At 41.1% G+C, this 18923-nt stretch overlaps 1 protein-coding gene across 1 annotated transcript; it reads right to left on the reverse strand.

Moving 5' to 3' along the window:
- Positions 1-7565: 7565 nt before the first annotated feature.
- On the reverse strand, positions 7566-18251 carry LOC132837098 (SH3 domain-binding glutamic acid-rich-like protein 3). Its single transcript, XM_060856794.1, has 3 exons — positions 18083-18251; positions 10370-10537; positions 7566-7908 (listed from the first exon to the last, which is right to left on the reverse strand). The coding sequence occupies exons 1-3, from the start codon at positions 18125-18127 to the stop codon at positions 7816-7818; spliced, it is 306 nt and encodes a 101-aa protein (XP_060712777.1). The 5' UTR covers positions 18128-18251; the 3' UTR covers positions 7566-7815.
- Positions 18252-18923: the final 672 nt, after the last annotated feature.

The following is an 18923-nucleotide window of genomic DNA, read 5'->3' on the forward strand; positions in this document are numbered from 1 at the left end:
GTATCATCAGTGATTGCAGCAATTCAAGGAAAATCAGCACTGTCACTTGACTGGCTCATGATAAAAGCCTGATATCTACAAACATGATATTAATGTGAAGGAATCCTTAACAACATGCATGTTGCTGTTGGATACAGTGCTGCTAATCCCAACATTCGATAAACTAGGAGACAAATTCCGGAAAAAAAAAGGGATATGCAATAAATGCTGCCCAGCCATCGACATCCATTTCCCACAAGTGAATTTTAAAAATCTACTTGTGCCTTTTGCACGGATTGATGAGGTGCTTAATGGGATTGTTCTTGAACTGATCAGGGAAACTTGATTGCTTATAGAGTTATAGATATGTACAGCACAGAAACAGACCCTTCAGTCCAACTCGTCCATGATGAACAAATATCCGAACCCAAACTAGTCCCATCTGCCAGCACCCGGTCCATATCCCTGCAAACACTTCCTATTCATATATCCATCCAGATGCCTTTAAATATTGCAATTGTATTAGACTCCACCACTTCCTCTGGTAGCCCACTCCACACATGTACCACCCTCTGCATGAAAACATTCCCCCCTCACCCTAAAACTATGCCCTCTAGTTCTGGACTCTCCCACCCCAGGGAAAAGACTTTGTCTATTAACCCTAGTCGTGCCTCTCACGATTTTATAAATCTCTATAAGGTCACCCCTCAGCCTTTGATGCTCCAGGGAAAACAGTCCTAGCCTGTCACCCTCTCCCTAAAGCTCAAATCCTCCAAACCTGGCAACATCCTTGTAAATCATTTCTGAACCCTTTCAAATTTCACAACATCTTTCCGATAGAAAGGAGACCAGAATTGCACACAATATTCCAAAAATGTCCTAACCAATGTCCTGTTCAACTGCAACATGGCCTCCCAACTCCTGTACTCAATACTCTGAACAATAAAGGAAAGCATACCAAACACCTTCTTCATTATTCAATATACCTGTGACTCTATTTTTAAGGAGCTATGAACTTGCACTCCAAGAATTGCTTTCCCAAAATGCAGCACCTCGCATTTATCTAAATTAAACTCTGTCAGCCACTCCTCAGCCTATTGGCTCATTTGATCAAGATCCCATTGTAATTCGAGCTAACCTTCTTCACTGTCCACTACACCTGGGAGGTTAGGTAAGGCAGATAACCTCACAACCTTTAAAAAGTATTTGGACGAGCATCTGAAACATCATAATAAACGTCAGTAGGCTGGAAAATGGAACTAACGGAGATGTGGTTTCGTGCAAGGTTTGTGTGAGAAACTAAGCTCACACATTTCAATAATTTCAGTCCGAGAGAAAATCTAAATCAGTAGTGTCCTTGATTTTACTTTTGCAGGAAGGTATGATGTCCACTGTCTACAAGGCAAGGGACACACACACCGAATTCAATTAATACACGATATTTATATAATTTGGTTTCTATTTTTTTTTATTTCATTGCTCCTCCCCTGTTTACATCATCCACTTCCCTAAGACTGGCACCCCATTACTCCTGTTTATCTCTTGCATTATCCGGCCTTGTCTGTGACAAAATGCTTATTTCTGGCCTCACAAAGCTGTTTGACCTCATCCCGCTGTGGGTCATTGTTAGGCATATCTTTTCCTTACCATTATCTACTCCCTCCATCTGTGCCTTCCCCTACCATACTGATCCTTATAACCCTTTTAATAGGGGTTTGTTCCTGTGTTTCTGTAAAACTGGGAAACAGATGTTTATACCTATTGTTTGTACAGGCGTATCTAGCTTAACTGCCTCCCCTCACAGCATCTTATCTATTTGCCTGTAATATCTACCATTGTTTTGCAGTCACATTTCATTCTTGCATACAATTTTAGCTAATACAAAAACAATTATGTATTTCCTCCACATAGTTTCCATTCTTGTTGCCTGAGCTCTTGGCTGAAACAATTACACACTGGTGTGAGTTCATTTACTTTGTATAAGTAATTATAATTGCAGAAGTAACACTACTTTACCTATATCTCACAGTTTGTAGCTCAGGTTGAGGTTTAGGATGTGGTTTAGTTTTGGTGGTACAGATTAAAATGGGCCAGAGGGTCTCTTCTGTACTGGATTATTCCAAGATTTAGTTCATAGAATCTCTATAGTGCAAATAGAAGCGACTCTGAGGGTCTGCACAGACTCTCTGAAGAGCATCAGAACCCCCCCTCCCCTCTATTCTAACCCCATAACCCCACATTTACCATACCTAACCCACATAGCCTACATAACTCTGGATGCTGTTGGCAGGTTGGTATGGCCAATCCATCTAAATTGCACATCTTTGGATTGGAGGAAACTGCAGCATCTAAAGGAAACCCACACAGATATGGGGAGAATGTGCAAACTCCCACACAGTCACCCAAGGCTGGAATCAACCCTGGGTCCCTGGTGCTGTGAGGCAGCAGGGCCATCCTCAGTTCTTAGGAATAAAGGTATCAGGTTGTTGAATAGTCTGTCCTGATTATGTTGAATGGTGAAGCAGACTCAAAGGGCCAGAAGGCCTGTTTGTGCTCCCAAGTTCTATATATCTATGAACTGAGAACTGGATCCACTTCCCTTGGTATTTGCAGTGAGTCAATAGTTCAGCAGCATACATGTTCAGACATAGTCAAGCCTCACCCACTTCATTACTCACTGCTGGAGATGAACCAGACTCATCAGCCTGCCCGATTAGTGTTCAAGATAAGAAGATACAGAACAGACAAAAGCAGGAAACAAATTATAGCCTACCAAGGCAATCACACCCAATAAATTACGCATTAGGTCGGATGTGATTTACATCAAAGATATAGCACACAACACCTACTGATTTCAATCACCAAGTCTGCGACCAACAATACCGAGACAGCTCAATGGCTGCACATTTAACCTTCACCATTGCTCTGCTGAGTGTCCTAGAATTTCTGATTCAACACCAGTATCATCAGTGATTGCAGCAATTCAAGGAAAATCAGCACTGTCACTTGACTGGCTCATGATAAAAGCCTGATATCTACAAACATGATATTAATGTGAAGGAATCCTTAACAACATGCATGTTGCTGTTGGATACAGTGCTGCTAATCCCAACATTCGATAAACTAGGAGACAAATTCCGAAAAAAAAGGATATGAAATAAATGCTGCCCAGCCAGCGACACCCATTTCCCACAAGTGAATTTTAAAAATCTACTTGTGCCTTTTACACGGATTGATGAGGTGCTTAATGGGATTGTTCTTGAACTGATCAGGGAAACTTGATTGCTTATAGAGTCATAGATATGTACAGCACAGAAACAGACCCTTCAGTCCAACTCGTCCATGATGAACAAATATCCGAACCCAAACTAGTCCCATCTGCCAGCACCCGGTCCATATCCCTGCAAACACTTCCTATTCATATACCCATCCAGATGCCTTTAAATATTGCAATTGTACCAGCCTCCACCACTTCCTCTGGCAGCCTATTCCACACACACACACCACCCTCCGCATGAAAACGTTGCCCCTTAGGTCTCTTTTATATCTTTCTCCCCTCACCCTCTAGTTCTGGACTCTCCCACCCCAGATCTTGTCTATTTACCCTGATCATGCCCTCACAATTTTATAAACCTTTATCAGGTCACCCTCAGCGTTCGACGCTCCAGGGAAAACAGCCCCAGCCTGTTTAGCCTCTCCTTGTAGCTCAAATCCTCCAAACCTGGCAACATCCTTGTAAATCATTTCTGAACCCTTTCAAGTTTCACAGCATATTTCTGATAGGAAGGAGACCAGAAGTCCACACAATATTCCAAAAATGGCCTAACCAATGTCCTGTTCAACTGCAACATGACTCCAAACTCCTGTACTCAATACTCTGACCAATAAAGGAAAGCATACCAAACACCTTCTTCATTATCCTATCTACCTGTGACTCTATTTTCAAGGAGCTATGAACCTGTACTTCAAGGTCTCTCTGTTCAGCAACACTTCCCAGGACCTAACCATTCAGTGTATATGTCCTGCTAAGATTTGCTTTCCCAAAATGCAGCACCTCACACTTATCTAAATTAAACTCCATCTGCCACTTCTCAGCCCATTTGCTCATCTGATCAAGATCCTGTTGTAATCGAAGGTAACCTTCTTCGCTGTTCACTACACCTCTAATTTTGGCGTCATCTGCAAACTCACTAACTATACCACTTAAGCTCACATCTAAATCATTTATATAAATGACGAAAAGTAGTGAACCCAGCACCGATCCTTGTGGCACTCCACTGGTCACAGGCCTCCAATCTGAAAAACAACCCTCCACCTCTACCCTTTGTCTTCTACCTTTGAACCAGTCCTGTATTCAAATGGCTAGTTCTCCCTGTATTCTATGAGATCTAAGCTTGATAACAAGTCTCCCATGGGGAACCTTGTCAAACATCTTACTAAAATCCATATCGATCACGTCTATTGTTCTGCCATCATCAATATTCTTAGCTACTTCTTCAAGAAACTCAATCAAGTTTGTGAGACATGATTTCCCACGTACAAAGCCATGTTGACTATCCCTAATCAGTCCTTGCCTTTCCAAATACACGTATATCCTGTCCCTCAGGATTCCTTCCTACAACTTGTCCACCACCGATGTCAGGCTCACTGGTCTATAATTCCTTGGCTTGTCCTTACCACCTTTCTGAAATAGTGGCACCACATCAGCCAACCTCCAGTCTTCCAGCACCTCACCTGTGACTATCGATGACATAAATATCTTGGCAAGAGGCCCAGCAATCATTTCCTTAGCTTCCCAGAGAGTTCTAGGTACACCTCATCAGGTCCTGGGGATTTATCCACTTTTATGCATTTCAAGACATCCAACACTTCCTCCTCTGTAATATGAACATTTTTCAAGATGTCACCATTTATTTCCCTCCATCCTATATGTTCTATGTCCTTTTTCACAGTAAACACTGATGCAAAATACTCGTTTAATATCTCCCCAATCTCCTGCAGTTCCACACAGAGGCTGCCTTGCTGATCTTTGAGGGGTCCTATTCTCTCCCTAGTTACCCTTTGGATTCTCCTTAACTCTATGTGCCAAAGCTATCTCGTGTCCTCCTTTTGCCCTCCTGATTTCCCTCTTAAGTATATTTCTACTGCCTTTATACTCTTGTAAGGATTCACTTGATCTGTCCTGTCTATACCTGACATATACTTCCTTCTTTTTCTTAACCAAACCCAAAATTTCTTTAGTTATCCAGCATTCTCTATACCTATCAGCCTTCCCTTTCACCCTAACAGGAATATACTGTCTCCACACTCTTGTTATCTCATTTCCGAAGTATTATTACATAATAACATAAGAGAGCAGAGTCGGTCACTCACCTCAATGAGACAGCTCTGCCATTAAATAAGATAAAGTTAAAAATCTCACAACCCTAGGTTATAAAGGTCTTTTACTATAAATTCTGTGTCCAATGATCCTACCCCACTCGCTTCCTGACGAAGTACAGCGCTCCGTAAGCTTGTACTTTCAAATAAATCTGTTGGACTATAACCTGATGTTGAGATTTTTAAACTTTGTTCACCTCAGTCCACCTCATTAAATGAGAGCTGATCTGCTTGTCATCTCGCAACTCCATTTTCTTTTTTTGTCCCCCAGTAACCCTTCAGCTTCTTTGAAGATCTTAAATCAATCACAGCCTATATTTTATGTCATAGAATCAGCTGAACTCTACAATACAGAAAAAGAGCCTTCAGCCCATTAGGTTTGCACCTGTCAGAAACAACCACCTAAAAAGATTCTTCTTCAGGTTCTCGCTGGTCACGCTTGTCTCGAAATGTTAGTGCTGTTTCTCCTCTCTCTGCAGATGCTGTCAGACCTGCTGAGCTTCTTCAGCACTTTTTGCATTTGTGTCAGATTTCCAACATCCAAGTATTTTGCTTATATTAGATCTATCTGAACTTTGACAGACTTGAGGCTTGCTGTTCTCCATTAGGAAGACAACGTGCTAGGGCAAGTTAGGAACTCAATGCCCCTGACAGTTTATAGCAATTTGCTTTTGATTTGGATTCACCTCTACATCACAGCACAGCAGACAATCAGGATTAAAAGGCAGTTGTTTAGTTCAGTAATGACAACTTAAATGGCTGAAGGATTGGAAAATAATGCTTTGGAAAGCATTTCTGTGGGCTTTTCTTCAGCCCTTTGCTATTCCAAAGATGTCCCAATATCCTGAAAGCACATATGGAGGTATATGCACAATTCACACTTTCTATTGCTAGATTTGCATCATTTCTAAACTATGCTTAACTGAGCTTCACCAGACACATAAAATAATACACCAGAAGCTGGCATCACACGCTGTCAGTGCCTTGGTGATAGACTATAAATACTGTGTTGCCAGTGTTTCCCATTTCTCTAGCCTCAGGAAGTAGACTTTTGAAAATCATGTTGTTAATCTTTCGTTATGACTTGCCAACAAAACTTTCTCATATTTTTGGGTAAGTAAAGGAAAAGATAATTAGTGATAAAGTTCTGGGGAGCGTTGCTAAACAAAGAGAGCTTGGCGTGCAGGTTCATTGTTCCTTGAAAGTGGACTCTCAGGTAGATAGGATAGTGAAGAAGGAATTTAGTGTGTTTTCCTTTATTGGTAAGAGCATTGAACAGAGGAGTTGGACAGTCAAATATAGCAGCTGTACAGGACTTGGGTTCGGCCACTTTTGGAATATTGTGTGCAATTCTGGTCTCCCTCCTATAGAATGTTGTGAAACTTGAAATGGTTCAGAAAAGATTTACAAGGATGTTGCCAGGGTTGGAGGATTTGAGCTAGAGGGAGAGGCTGAATAGGCTGGGGCTATTTTCACCAGCATTGGTAACTTAGAGGTGACCTTATAGAGGGTTATAAAATCATAAGGGGAATGGATAGGGTAAATAGATGAGTTTTTTTCCCTAGTGTGGGGGAGTCCAGAAATAGATGGTATAGGTTTAAGGTGAGAGAGGAAAAATTTAAAAGGGACCCAAGGAGCGACTTTTTCACACAAAGGGTGGTGAATGTTTGGAATGATCTGCCAGAGAAAGTGGCAGAGGCTGATACAATTACAACATTTAAAAGGCATCTGGTTGGGTATATGAATAAGAAGAGTTTAGAGTGATATGGCAAATGGGACTAGATTAAATTTTGGACATCTGGTCAACATGGACAAGTTGGACTGAGGGGTCTGTTTCTATGCTGTACATCTCTGTGACTCTATAATTGATGTGTCACAGTGCAATCCACTCTTTTCACACACCAGTTATGCTTATAGGGGTCAGTTACCTCACTTCTTAGAATAGCTGGCTTGTGACAGAGTAATGCCAACAGTGTGGGTTCAATTCTCCACTGGCCAATATTCCCATGAAGGATTATTCTTCTTCTTTTCAACCCCGATTCTCACCGGAGGCATGGTGACCCTCAGATTAAACCATCACCAGTTATCTCCCTCTCCAGTGAGAAGAGCTGCTTTAAGATCCAATAGGACTATGGGGACTTTATCCTTACGAATCAAATTATTGTAACAATCAAATAATATTATAGATCAAATTTAGAAGCATAAAGTGAAGCAGAATTGTTTTTTAATGTGGGTTTTAATTCTTTAATTCTTACAAAAGATGCCTTGCTGCATTCAATGAGCAATACATTCAGGAAAATGTCAACAAAATTAGCACAATTAGTACTTTTGGTACTGTAGGAGCTCATGTGGTAACTCAGGAAAATTAGTATTAGAACAAAAGTAACCATGAATAAAAGCATTCCATGCATACATTGAATGTTTCAGTTCTTATATGTGCATCTTGGCTTCAGTGGATTAATCCTTCTGTGATTGATTTTGACAGGTTTCCAGCTTGAGGAATTCTTTTACCTTCTTAGCTTCCACTGCTTCAAAAAAGGCTTCATAACCCTGAAAATAATTCAAACAATGTCAACACATTAATTTTTGCTCCCCATTTTCTTCCTCACTATTTTGCAGAGGAGTGTCACGGTTCATATTTATTCCCCAGTTGACATGATACAAAGAAACTTCAGATGATCTAGCTTTGAGTATGTTGCTGTCTGTGGGAGTTCAATGGGTGTAAATTAGTTGCTTCACTTCCTACATCACAGCGATGACTATGTTCAAAAAAGAACTTAATTGGCTGTAAAGCATTTTGAGACAGTGGCTGGTCATGAAGTGTGTTATTGGTCATGAATTGTGTTATTGAAGTATTAGTGCCTGGCATTTTTATTCAACATTCACTCCGTGATACTCCATTGGGGTTCACACACAGTAGAATGAATTCGACTAACTTTCTTCTTTTATTAAATGGAATGTGATGCCAATGCAAAGGTAGCCATTGTCACTGTTGGCATGTCACACTACCATGACAGAGGCATGGATACAATTTATAATTATTGAAGAGGGCAACGCCCTGCCTTGTAATATAGCACTCTGGACACAAGGGTCACAATTTAAACCTGAAGTCTAAAGGGTGCCTTCCTTTGGGTAACTGTGATAGGTTGCATTTGCAGAAACCAGAAAAAGGTGGTGTGTGTGTGTGTGTTTGGGGGGGGTGTGGGGGGGGGGGGGGGGGGGGGGGGGCAGGAATAACAATGAAAGCTTTGTTTTTACCAACATGATTTATGTGACTATGAGGAGGCTTTACCTGAAAACGTAGAAGTACCCTCACTATATATAATTCTCTGATGCTCTTCCCTACACCGTGATCAAAAATTAAAACAGGGACTTGATGCTGCTTCTTTCATTTTATTGTTGGCTTTGTAAAAGATAGATGGAGGATTCACCATCCATCACCATAAGATCAATGGCATCAAAGAGGTCCTGGGGATGAAAAATGATCCCAGCAACAACTGACTGGGGAGAGTCATGTAATTGTGCAACTGGCTACCTCTGACCATTTTCTGGGACTGGTCAGGAGCAATCAGGCTTTCAGGATGGAAAGTACGCATCCAAATGTACAGTTTGTTTTGATATAGACAACAAATTAATAACTCACTCAAAACATTGTACCACTCAATGGGGTTAGTTCATTTGTTGCTGCAATTGCAGATTTTAAATGGGTAATGGGTAGCATGGTAGCTCAGTGGCTTGCACTGCTGCCTCACAGCATCAGGAACCCGGATTTGATTCCAGCTTTGGGGGGCTGTGGGGAGTTTGCACGTTTGCCCCATTTCTTCACGGGTTTCTGCCAGGTGGTCTAGTTTCCTCCCACAATCCAAAGATTTGAAGATTAGGTGAACTGGCCATGCTCAATTGCCCGATAGTGTCTAGGGATGTGCAGGTTCGGTTAATTAGCCATGGTGAATGTGGGGTTTGGGAATAGGATAGGGGCCTGGGTTTGGGTGGGTTGTTCTTTAGAGGATACAGACTCAACCAGCCAAATGACCTCTTTGTGCAGTGTAGGGATTCTATGATATCTATGAAGCGAATACAGGAAAACTTAAAAAATGTCAGAACAATGAATATAGATTTAAACAGTTGAGAAAATAAAATAACATTTCGTTTAAAACAAACGTTGCTTTATTACATTATGACTAGAGAGTAAATCCTTAAACAATGTTTCGCTACTTCTAGCCAAGTAAATGCTTCAACAATATCTTGCATTAGAATACTTAAATGTGTTTCCAGTTAGTACTGTCATCTGAATTAGCAATTTCTGTCAATTACATTCTCTGCTATAATGCAGAGGATGAAGTTTATTACTTATATTGACAGGCCATAGCATTCTATGAAACTGTTTTTTAAAACATTATCCTCAATTATATTCTTCATTCATTATTTAAATCATGATTTGAATTCATCCAGAAAGCTATCCATCTTTCTTTTGCTTTTCCGTGAGATGAAGCCCCTCATAAACATTTTATTTCTGAAAGATTTAAGGATGTGGTTGGAATTCTGTGCTGCATTTTATTGAGGTCAAAGGCCGAGTCTTCATAAACAAAACCACTGGTCTCTCTTGATGGTCTATGTTATCTGTGCTTTTCTCTCAATAACATTATATCTATTGCTCAGACTGGCAAGGATTTAATTTTAGAAGATTGACAAACAACTATTTCATCATATTAATAATATTGCTACCTTATTATACAGGCTGGTTGAATAGCAAGCTTAAAAACTAGGTCAAAAGGTCTGTTGGGTCCTATAAAGGGAAGAAGGATAGCTTCATATTGAACAAAGAGAAAAACTTGCCTCTGAATACTACAGGTCCAGCATAAGTGGCAGACAGCTTTGTGGCAAAGCGTTTTTTCAATGTGAACAAATTTTATTGCCTATGTTATTAAGCTTCTAAAGAGCATAGTGTAAACCAGGATAATTTGTTTTATTAGCTCTGATTATAAGAAACCAAAGCACAGTTCCAACTTACCCCACAATACTGGTCTCCATTAAATATTTGGGGGGGGCGAGCGCTTTCAGATCCCATCTTTGCTCTCATTTTATCCAGTAAACCTTGACCAGCTGATAGATCAAGCAACTGGTACTTTATGTTCAAGCAATTCAAGGTGTTAAAAATAGTGTTCTGTTGACTCTCTAACTGTAATGAAATAAAAAAAGAAGAATTGTAGAGTCATAGAGATGTACAGCACGGAAACAGACCCTTCACTCCGACTCATCCATGCCAAATCAGATATCCTAAATCAATCTAGTCCCATTTTCCAGCACTTGGCCCATATCCTTCTAAACCCTTCCTCTTCATAAAGCTATCCAGATGCCTTGTAAATGCTGCAAATGTACCAGCCTCCTCCACCTACTCTAGCAAGCTCATTTGATATAGTCACCACCATTTTAGATGTAAGATTATAGTATTTAGTAATAGAGTTAAGATTGTGTTATTTGGCAAAAATGTGTTGAGACTCAACTATTCATTGTGTTTATCAAAAATTTGAATGTTGAGAAAGCCACACAAAACACAGCATAACTGTAAACACTATAGATGAAAGCATAAAATTAGAGGTTAATAATCTAAGTAAGTGGGCAAACAGTGACAAATCCATTTCAATGCAGGCAAACATAGGTCATCCACTTTAAAGCTAAAAACAAAATAATTAAGTAAGCACAATAATGTCTCTACTTTGCCAGCATGTCCACAAGAATTCTTGGATGCACGTTTGCTCGCTGAGCTGGAAAGTTTGTTTTCAGACATTTCATCCCCATACTAGGTAACATCTTCAGTGAGCCTCTGGTGAAGCACTGGTATTATGTCCCGCCTTCTGTTTATGTGTTTAAGTTTCTTTGGGTTGGTGATATCATTTGTGGTTCTTTTTCTCACAGGATGGTAGATGGGTCTTTGTTAATAGTGTTCCAGTTGATATGCCATGCTTCTAAGAATTCTCCTTCGTGCTTGTGTTTGGTTTGTCCAAGGATGGATGTGTTGGCTCAGTCAAACTTGTGTCCTTTCTCATCTGTATGTAAGGATACTAGTGATAAGGGTCATGTCTTTTTGTGGATAGTTGATGTTCATGTATCCTAGTGCAATTTTTCTGCCTGTTTACCTGATGTAGTGTTTAGTACAGTCCTTGCAAAGTATTTTGTAAATGATGTTTGTTTTGCGTGATGTCTGTATACGACCTTTTAAATTTATTAGTTGCTGTTTAGGTGGGTTTGTGGGCTGTGATGCCGAAAGGTTTGAGTAGTCTGACAGTCATTTCAAAGGTGCCCTTTACATCGGGGAGAGTGGCCAGGGTTTCTGGGTGCACTTTGTCTGCTGGTTTGAGTTTGTTGCTGAGGAATCAAGGGACTATGTTCATTGGGTACCCATTTTTTTTGAGTACACTATATAGATGACTTTCTTCTGCTTTTTGTAGTTCCTCTCTGCTGCAGGGTGTGGTGGTTCATTGAAATAATGTCCTAATGCAGTTTCATTTGTGGGTTTTGGGATGATTGCTTCTGTAGTTAAGTATTTGGTCAGTATGTATTGTTTTCCTGTAGATGCTAGTTTGAAGTTGCCCATTGGCTGTTCGCTCTCCTGTGACATCTAGGACTGACAGTTTGTTGTTGTTTTCCTCCTCTTTGTGAATGTTATGCCAGTAAGGATGTTATTAAAGGTCTTGAAGGTTTCCTCTAATTTGATTTGTTTAGTGATGACAAAGGTGTCAACTACATAGCGGACCCAAAGTTTGGGTTAGAAGGTTGGGAGAGCTGTTTGTTCAAGTCTCTGCATTACTACCTCTGCTAAGAACCCTCATATTGGAGATCCCATGGGTGTTCTGTTGATTTGTTTGAAGGTCTTGTTATTTAAAGTGAAGTGGGTGGTAAGACATGGGTCCACAAACTTGATGATGTTGTCTTTTCGGATGAAGTTAGCAGTGTCTGGTGTATGTGTCTTTGGTTCTTCTAATAATGCAGTCAATGTTTCCTTGGCCAGTTTGATGTTGATGGATGTGAACAGGGCTGTTACATCAAAGGAGACCATTATTTCATCCTCTTCTATTTTGGTGTCTTTGGTATTCAGAAAATCATGGGTGGATTGGTTCCTGGTTTGTGAAGTTTGGGTAATCCGTAGAAGCATGGTGTGTTGGATCCGTCTGGTTTCATTTTTTGGAAGTTTGTCTTGTTTAATTCTCCAGATTTCTGAAGTCTTTTGAGTAAGGCTGTGACTCAGTTCTCTAGCTGTGGGGTCAGGTCTATCACCACCTGTTGGTAAGTGCCAGTATGTGCAAGCAGTGCAAGCTTTCTTAACATAGTCTGTTCTGTTTAAAAGGTCTTATGCGTTTTTGTCTGCAGGTGGGATTACAATGATCTTGGGTTTTTTTTAGTCTTCCTTGTGCTTTCCTTTTTTGTGTATTGAGCATGTTTCCTTCTTTTTTCTTGCTTAATGTTGGTGTGACTGTCTGTCTGATGGTTTACTGGGTTCCTTCTGTGAGTTCGTTGTCTTTCAGTGTTGTTTCGAATATTGCCAAGAAATCTTTTTTGTTTGCTTACCAGAAAGTGTGATTTAATCCTCACATTAAGACGAATTTTTCAGGGACGGTCAGAGAAAAATTTTTATCCAGGGTTCTGTGTTGTCTGTGTTGTTCATTTGTATGTTTTTGTCTAGTTTTTCTGCATGCCTCATTTTTTTCATTTTCTATGTTTGTCACTGTATAATTTCTATGGCTCATTGTAATCTGTCAATTCATGGTCTGTTGGTAAACAGACCTGTACCCGTGAGTAAAACGTTTTGGTGCAAAATTTGGGATTCTTTGGGTTGGTGATGTCAGTTCCGGTTCTTTTTCCTCAGAATCCAAATTTGATGTGTTTGGTGGTAGAGTTCTGGTTGGAATGCAGTGCTTTTCAGAATTCTCGATGGATGCAATTTACTAAAACTGGCCTAAAGATGGCAAAACAACGCCATCTGACAGGGAGCCCCGCGAACAACTATACTTCCTGCACAAATGCCTAAGGAAACAGGTATTACCAAAATGTTTTATATACAAACCTCCCCTTAACACCCCATTACCCCACCCTGCTGGGTAAATATTTGGACAGCAGCTGAATCCCAAGACATGACACATATAGTGTCTCCCACCTGCCCTCCACCTCTAACCAAATAAAAGGACTCTTGTGTGTTGCTAAGGTAAGGTGTTTCAATTGGTATTTCTCGTGTATCAGGCAGTCACACCCAATAGATTAAGTAATTCAAATTCAGTTAGTGATCAGGGACAACAGGGTGTGACTGTAAGTGAGGCAGGTCGGGGGATTCTGAGTTCAGGAGTCTCAGCTTGTCCAACAGGTATGAGATTCTTGCTCCCTGTATGGATGAGGAAAAGGGCTGTGGACAGGATGAGCCATTCAAGGCGGGGGGGGGGGGGGAAGCAAAACGACAAATAGTTGTTACAAGGGATTCTATAATTAGGGGGGCAGATAGTATCCTTTGCGAGCCGGATCGGGAGTCCCGCATGGTGTGTTGCCTGCCCGGTGCCAGGGTGCGGGACATCTCCGACTGGCTTGAAAGGATATTGAAGCGGGAGGGAGAAGATCCAGTTGTTGTGGTCCATGTTGGCACAAACACCATAAGCAAAGCTAAGGAGAAGGACGTGTTAGGGGAGTATCAAGCACTAGGAAGAAACAGGTCCATGAGGGTCATAATCTCTAGATTACTGCTCAAGCCACGTGCTAATTGGCATAGAGATAAGAAAATTAGGGAAGTAAACACGTGGCTAAGAGACTGGTGCGGGAAATAAGGATTAATTTCATGGGACTTTGGCATCAGTTTTGGAACCGGGATGATCTGTACCGATGGGACGGTCTCCACCTGAACTGATCTGGAACCAGTGTTCTGGCAAAAAGGATAAATCGGGTGGTCACTAGGGGGAGAAGGGAAAGGGAAAGCAACAGGGAGTATGGAGTCAAGTAGAAAGATAAGCAGCAGATTAGCACGTGTTTAAGCTCAAGGCAGACTAGGAATGAAGCAAAAAGGAAGAATAACGTAGGACATATTACAAGAGATGTTGGGAATCATGAGGATCAGAAAATTAGCATTAAGGCACTTTACCTGAATGCTCGTAATATTTGTAACAATGTAGATGAATTAACAGCACAAATCATGGTGAATGATGATGATGTGGTAGGCATCACAGAGACGTGGTTGCAGGGGGTTCAGGGCTGGCAGTTAAACATCCAAGGATTTACAACTTATCAAAAAGACAGGGAGGTGGGCAAAGGGAGTGGGGTTGCCTTGTTAGTTAAGAATGAAATTAAATCTGTGGCACTGAATGACACAGGGTCAGATGATGTGGAGTCTGTGTGGGTGGAGTTGAGGAACCAGCAGTGGTCAGGAGCAGGGGTGTAAGCTGTTCCAGGAAATAGATGGGGCATGTCAGAAAGACAAGATCACGGTCATCATTGGGGACTTCAATATGCAAATGGATTGGGTGAATAATGTTGCAGATGGATCCAAAGAAAGGGAATTCTTGGAACATTTACAGGATGGCCTTTTGCAACAGCTTGTGATGGAGCCCACAAGGGAGCAGGCTATTCTGGACTTATTGCTATGTAATGAGCCAGACTTTATAAAAGATCTTAAAGTAAGGGAACACTTACAAGGCTGCAATCATAATATGGTAGAGTTCAGTCTGAAGTTTAAAAGAGAGAAGGCAAAATCAGATGTAATGGTGTTACAGTTAAATAAAGGTAATTACAGGGGCATGAGAGAGGAACTGACGAAAAATCGACTGGAAGCAGAGCCTAGTGGGGAAGACAGTCAAGCAACAATGGCAGGAGTTTCTGGGTGTAATTGAGGACACAGTACAGACGTTCATCCCAAAGAGAAGAAAGATTATGCAGGAAGGGGTTACACAGCCATGGCTGACAAAGGAAGAGTCATGAAGGGCTTATGCTCGAAACGTTGAATTCTCTATTCCTGAGATGCTGCCTAACCTGCTGTGCTTTGACCAGCAACACATTTGCAGCTGTGATCTCCAGCATCTGCAGACCTCATTTTTTACTCAGGAAATGTATCAAAGAAAAATAAAGAGCCTATAAATTGGCTAAGAAAACTGGGAAATCAAAAGATTGGGAAGACTACAAAAACAAACAAACAGAGGATAACAAAGAGAGAAATAAGAGATGGAAGGACCAAATATGAAGGTAAGCCAACCAGTAATATTAGAAAATGATAGTAAAAGTTTCTTTCAATACATAAGAAACAAATGAGAGGCAAAAGTAGAAAGTGGGCTAGTGCTGGAGATAAGGAATTAGCTGAAGAACTTAATAAGTACTTTGTGTCAGTCTTCACAGTGGAAGATATGAATAATATCCCAAAAATTAAGGAGAGTCGGGGACAGAGTTAAGTATGGTAGCCATTATAAAAGAGAAATTGCTAGAAAAGCTAAAAAGGTCTAAAAACTGATAAAACTCCTGGCCCCAATTACATCAAGAGTTCTGAGGGAGGTGGCTGAGGTAATAGTGGAGGCGTTGGTTGTGACCTTTCAAAAAAAATCACTGGAGTCAGGGAAAGTACCAGATGATTAGAAAATCGCTATTGTAACCCCCTTGTTCAAGAAAGGATCAAGACAAAAGATGGAATATTATAGGCTGATTAGCCTAACCTCGGTTGTAAGTAAAATTCTAGAATCCATCGTTAAGGATGAGATTTCCAAATTCTTGGAAGTGCAGGGTCGGATTAAAACCAGTCAGCATGGATTTAGTAAAAAGAGGTTGTGCTTGACAAACCTGTTAGAATTCTTTGAAGAGGTAACAAGTAGGTTAGACCAGGGAAACCCAGAGAATGTTATCTATCTTGACTTCTGAAAGGTCTTTGATAAGGTGCCTCATGGGAGGCTGCTGAGTAAGGTGAGGACCCATGGTGTTCGAAATGAGCTACTAGTATGGATTGAGGATTGGCTGTCTGACAGAAGTCAGAGAGTTGGGATAAAAGGTTCTTTTTCGTAATGGCAACTGGTGACAAGGGGTGTCTCACAGGGTTCAGTGTTGGGGCCACAGCTGTTCACTTTATATATTAATGATCTGGATGAAGGTACGGGGGCATTCTGGTGGAGGTCGCCAATGATACAAAGTTAAGTGGACTGGCAGGTAGTAATGGGATGGTGGGGAGGCTGCAGGAAGATTTAGACAGTTTAGGAGACTGGTCCAGGAAATGGTTCATGAAATTCAACGTGAGCAAATGCGAGGTCTTGCACTTTGGAAAAAAAGAATACAGGCATGGACTATTTTCTAAACGGTCAGAAAATTCATAAAGCCAAAGTACAAAGGGATCTGGGAATGCTAGTCCAGGATTCCCTGAAGGTTGACTTGCAGGTTGAGTTTGTGATTAAGAAAGCAAATGCAATGTTGTTCATCTCAAGAGGGTTGGAATATAATAGCAATGATATGCTTCTGGGACTTTATAAAGCTCTAGTTAGGCCCAATTTACTGCGTCCAACTTTGGGCCCCACACCTCAGGAAGGACATACTGGCACTGGAGCGTGTCCAGCGGAGATTCACACAGGCCTAACATACCGTGAACATCAGAGGATCCTGGGATTGTATTCATTAGAGTTTAGAACATTGAAGGGAGATCTAATAGAAACTTAGAAGATAATGCATGGCTTAGAAAGGGTGGACCATCCTTGGCCTCCTCCATTGCCAAAATAAACCTCAGCTCCTATTAGAGGAAGAACACCTTATCTTCCACCTGGGCACCCTACAGCCCAGAGGACTCAACATTGAGTTCTCCAACTTCAAATCACCTCCCTCGCCATTCCCCACTTCCCTCCCAGCCCCTCCCCTTCCCTTCTACTGCTTCCTGCCACCAACCAGATTCATTTGACCAACCTGTTCATCTCTACCTGTCTACCTATCCTCACTTCACCACCCTGTCCCCACCTCCCCTCCTAAACCCACATCCATTCCTGAAGGGTTACACCCAAAAGTTTGACTTCTTCACCTCCCGATGCTGCCTGGCTTAACTGTGTTGCTCCAACCTTCAGTCTGTCTATTTTGAATTTCAACATCTGCAGTTTTATTGTCTTGAACACTCCAGGTGATCAGCCTCGCCTCATTTTTTGAATTCAGTTCCAACTCCCACAACTGGAGCCCAATGAGTTCTTTTGGAAAACCCACAGTAGCTCCTTTCGCCATATACCACAATTTCACACATGCTCATACACATATCTCGCAACAAATCTTCCCAGACAGGTAAGGTGTGCCCCCAATCGTTTTAGATAAGTATTCTGACCTCAGATTTTGTTCACTCACAGTCCGTAAATTACCTATTGGAGATTAGCTCAGACCACAATTTCAATCAGCATCTGATTTGACTGCTCACTCTTAAACTTTCTGAATGCAAATAATTTCCAATGCCTAGCTTGACAACTATATTTAGAATTCCAGTAACTTTCGTCACAATAAAAAAAACTTATTTCCCTAATTTTGAATTTCGCAAGACATTTTCTTCCCTTTTCCTCACTTTAAGAACAGGATTTATTCTGCCCTTTGTTAACTATGTTGACTTTTTCCCCAACATTGAGAATATTCAGTTAAACACCGGGCGAACGCACCCACATAGTCTGAACATGTACAACCATGAAACGAGTCCAAGGCTGACATTCCACTAAACAGGGGTAGAAAAAAAATTGTTAGCATTTAACTCAATTTTTACCTCCGCTGTTGCAGTGATGCTAGCGTAGTAAATGGTGATGACCATGATGAAGTTAGTTCAATTTAATCAGGCCTGAGCAAACTGCAGAAAATTTGCTCCACTTCAACGCCAAGTCACTTTATCGCAACTAAACTGCAGCTTTGCCGTTCTTCCGGCTTTTCTCAGAGTTAAAATACAACGTAAGCAAATCATTTGCAATGTAGAGCGTGGAGGGGTGGGGTACATTCCTGAGGCAACAATATATTTTTCTTAACCAAGTCCTTGCAGAAGTGTTCGGGATACATGGGCGTAGATTTTAAAAACAAAAAAAATTAAGAAGCTAAAGTCAGCTTTTAAAACCAGCAACAATATAAATATTTAGAGCTTCAAATTACTGGATTTTAACGGGTTAGTGAGGCTATTGTTTTCGGCAGTAAATGATCCCGAGAATAAAAATAATGCATCAGAATCCCAGTAATGACCACATCATAAACCTTACATTGTTCCAGTCTCAGATCACTGAGGGATAGAGTGGCCTTGATCTACATAATACCGTCTGCTTGTCTTTAATAAGCAGGAGGCTGGAAGAACGCAGCAAGCCAGGCAGCATCAGGAAGTAGTGAATTCGAAGTATTGGCTGTAACTCTTCTTCAGGACTTCCATGTTCTACCTTAGATTCCAGCATCTGCAGATTTTTTGTCTTTGATCAGCAACAGCTTCAGAGAGAAGGGGCTTGACCCTTTTGAACTGAGGTGGGAGTGGGGAACCACCTTCAGACAGAGGGTGGTTAATCTGTGGCTCTCATTGCCACAGAAGGCATTGAGTGTGTTTAAGACATAGGTAGCTAGGTTCTTGATCGGTG

The sequence above is a fragment of the Hemiscyllium ocellatum genome, chromosome 3 (assembly GCF_020745735.1).
Source record: "Hemiscyllium ocellatum isolate sHemOce1 chromosome 3, sHemOce1.pat.X.cur, whole genome shotgun sequence".
In the NCBI taxonomy this organism is placed as follows: Eukaryota; Metazoa; Chordata; class Chondrichthyes; order Orectolobiformes; family Hemiscylliidae; genus Hemiscyllium; species Hemiscyllium ocellatum.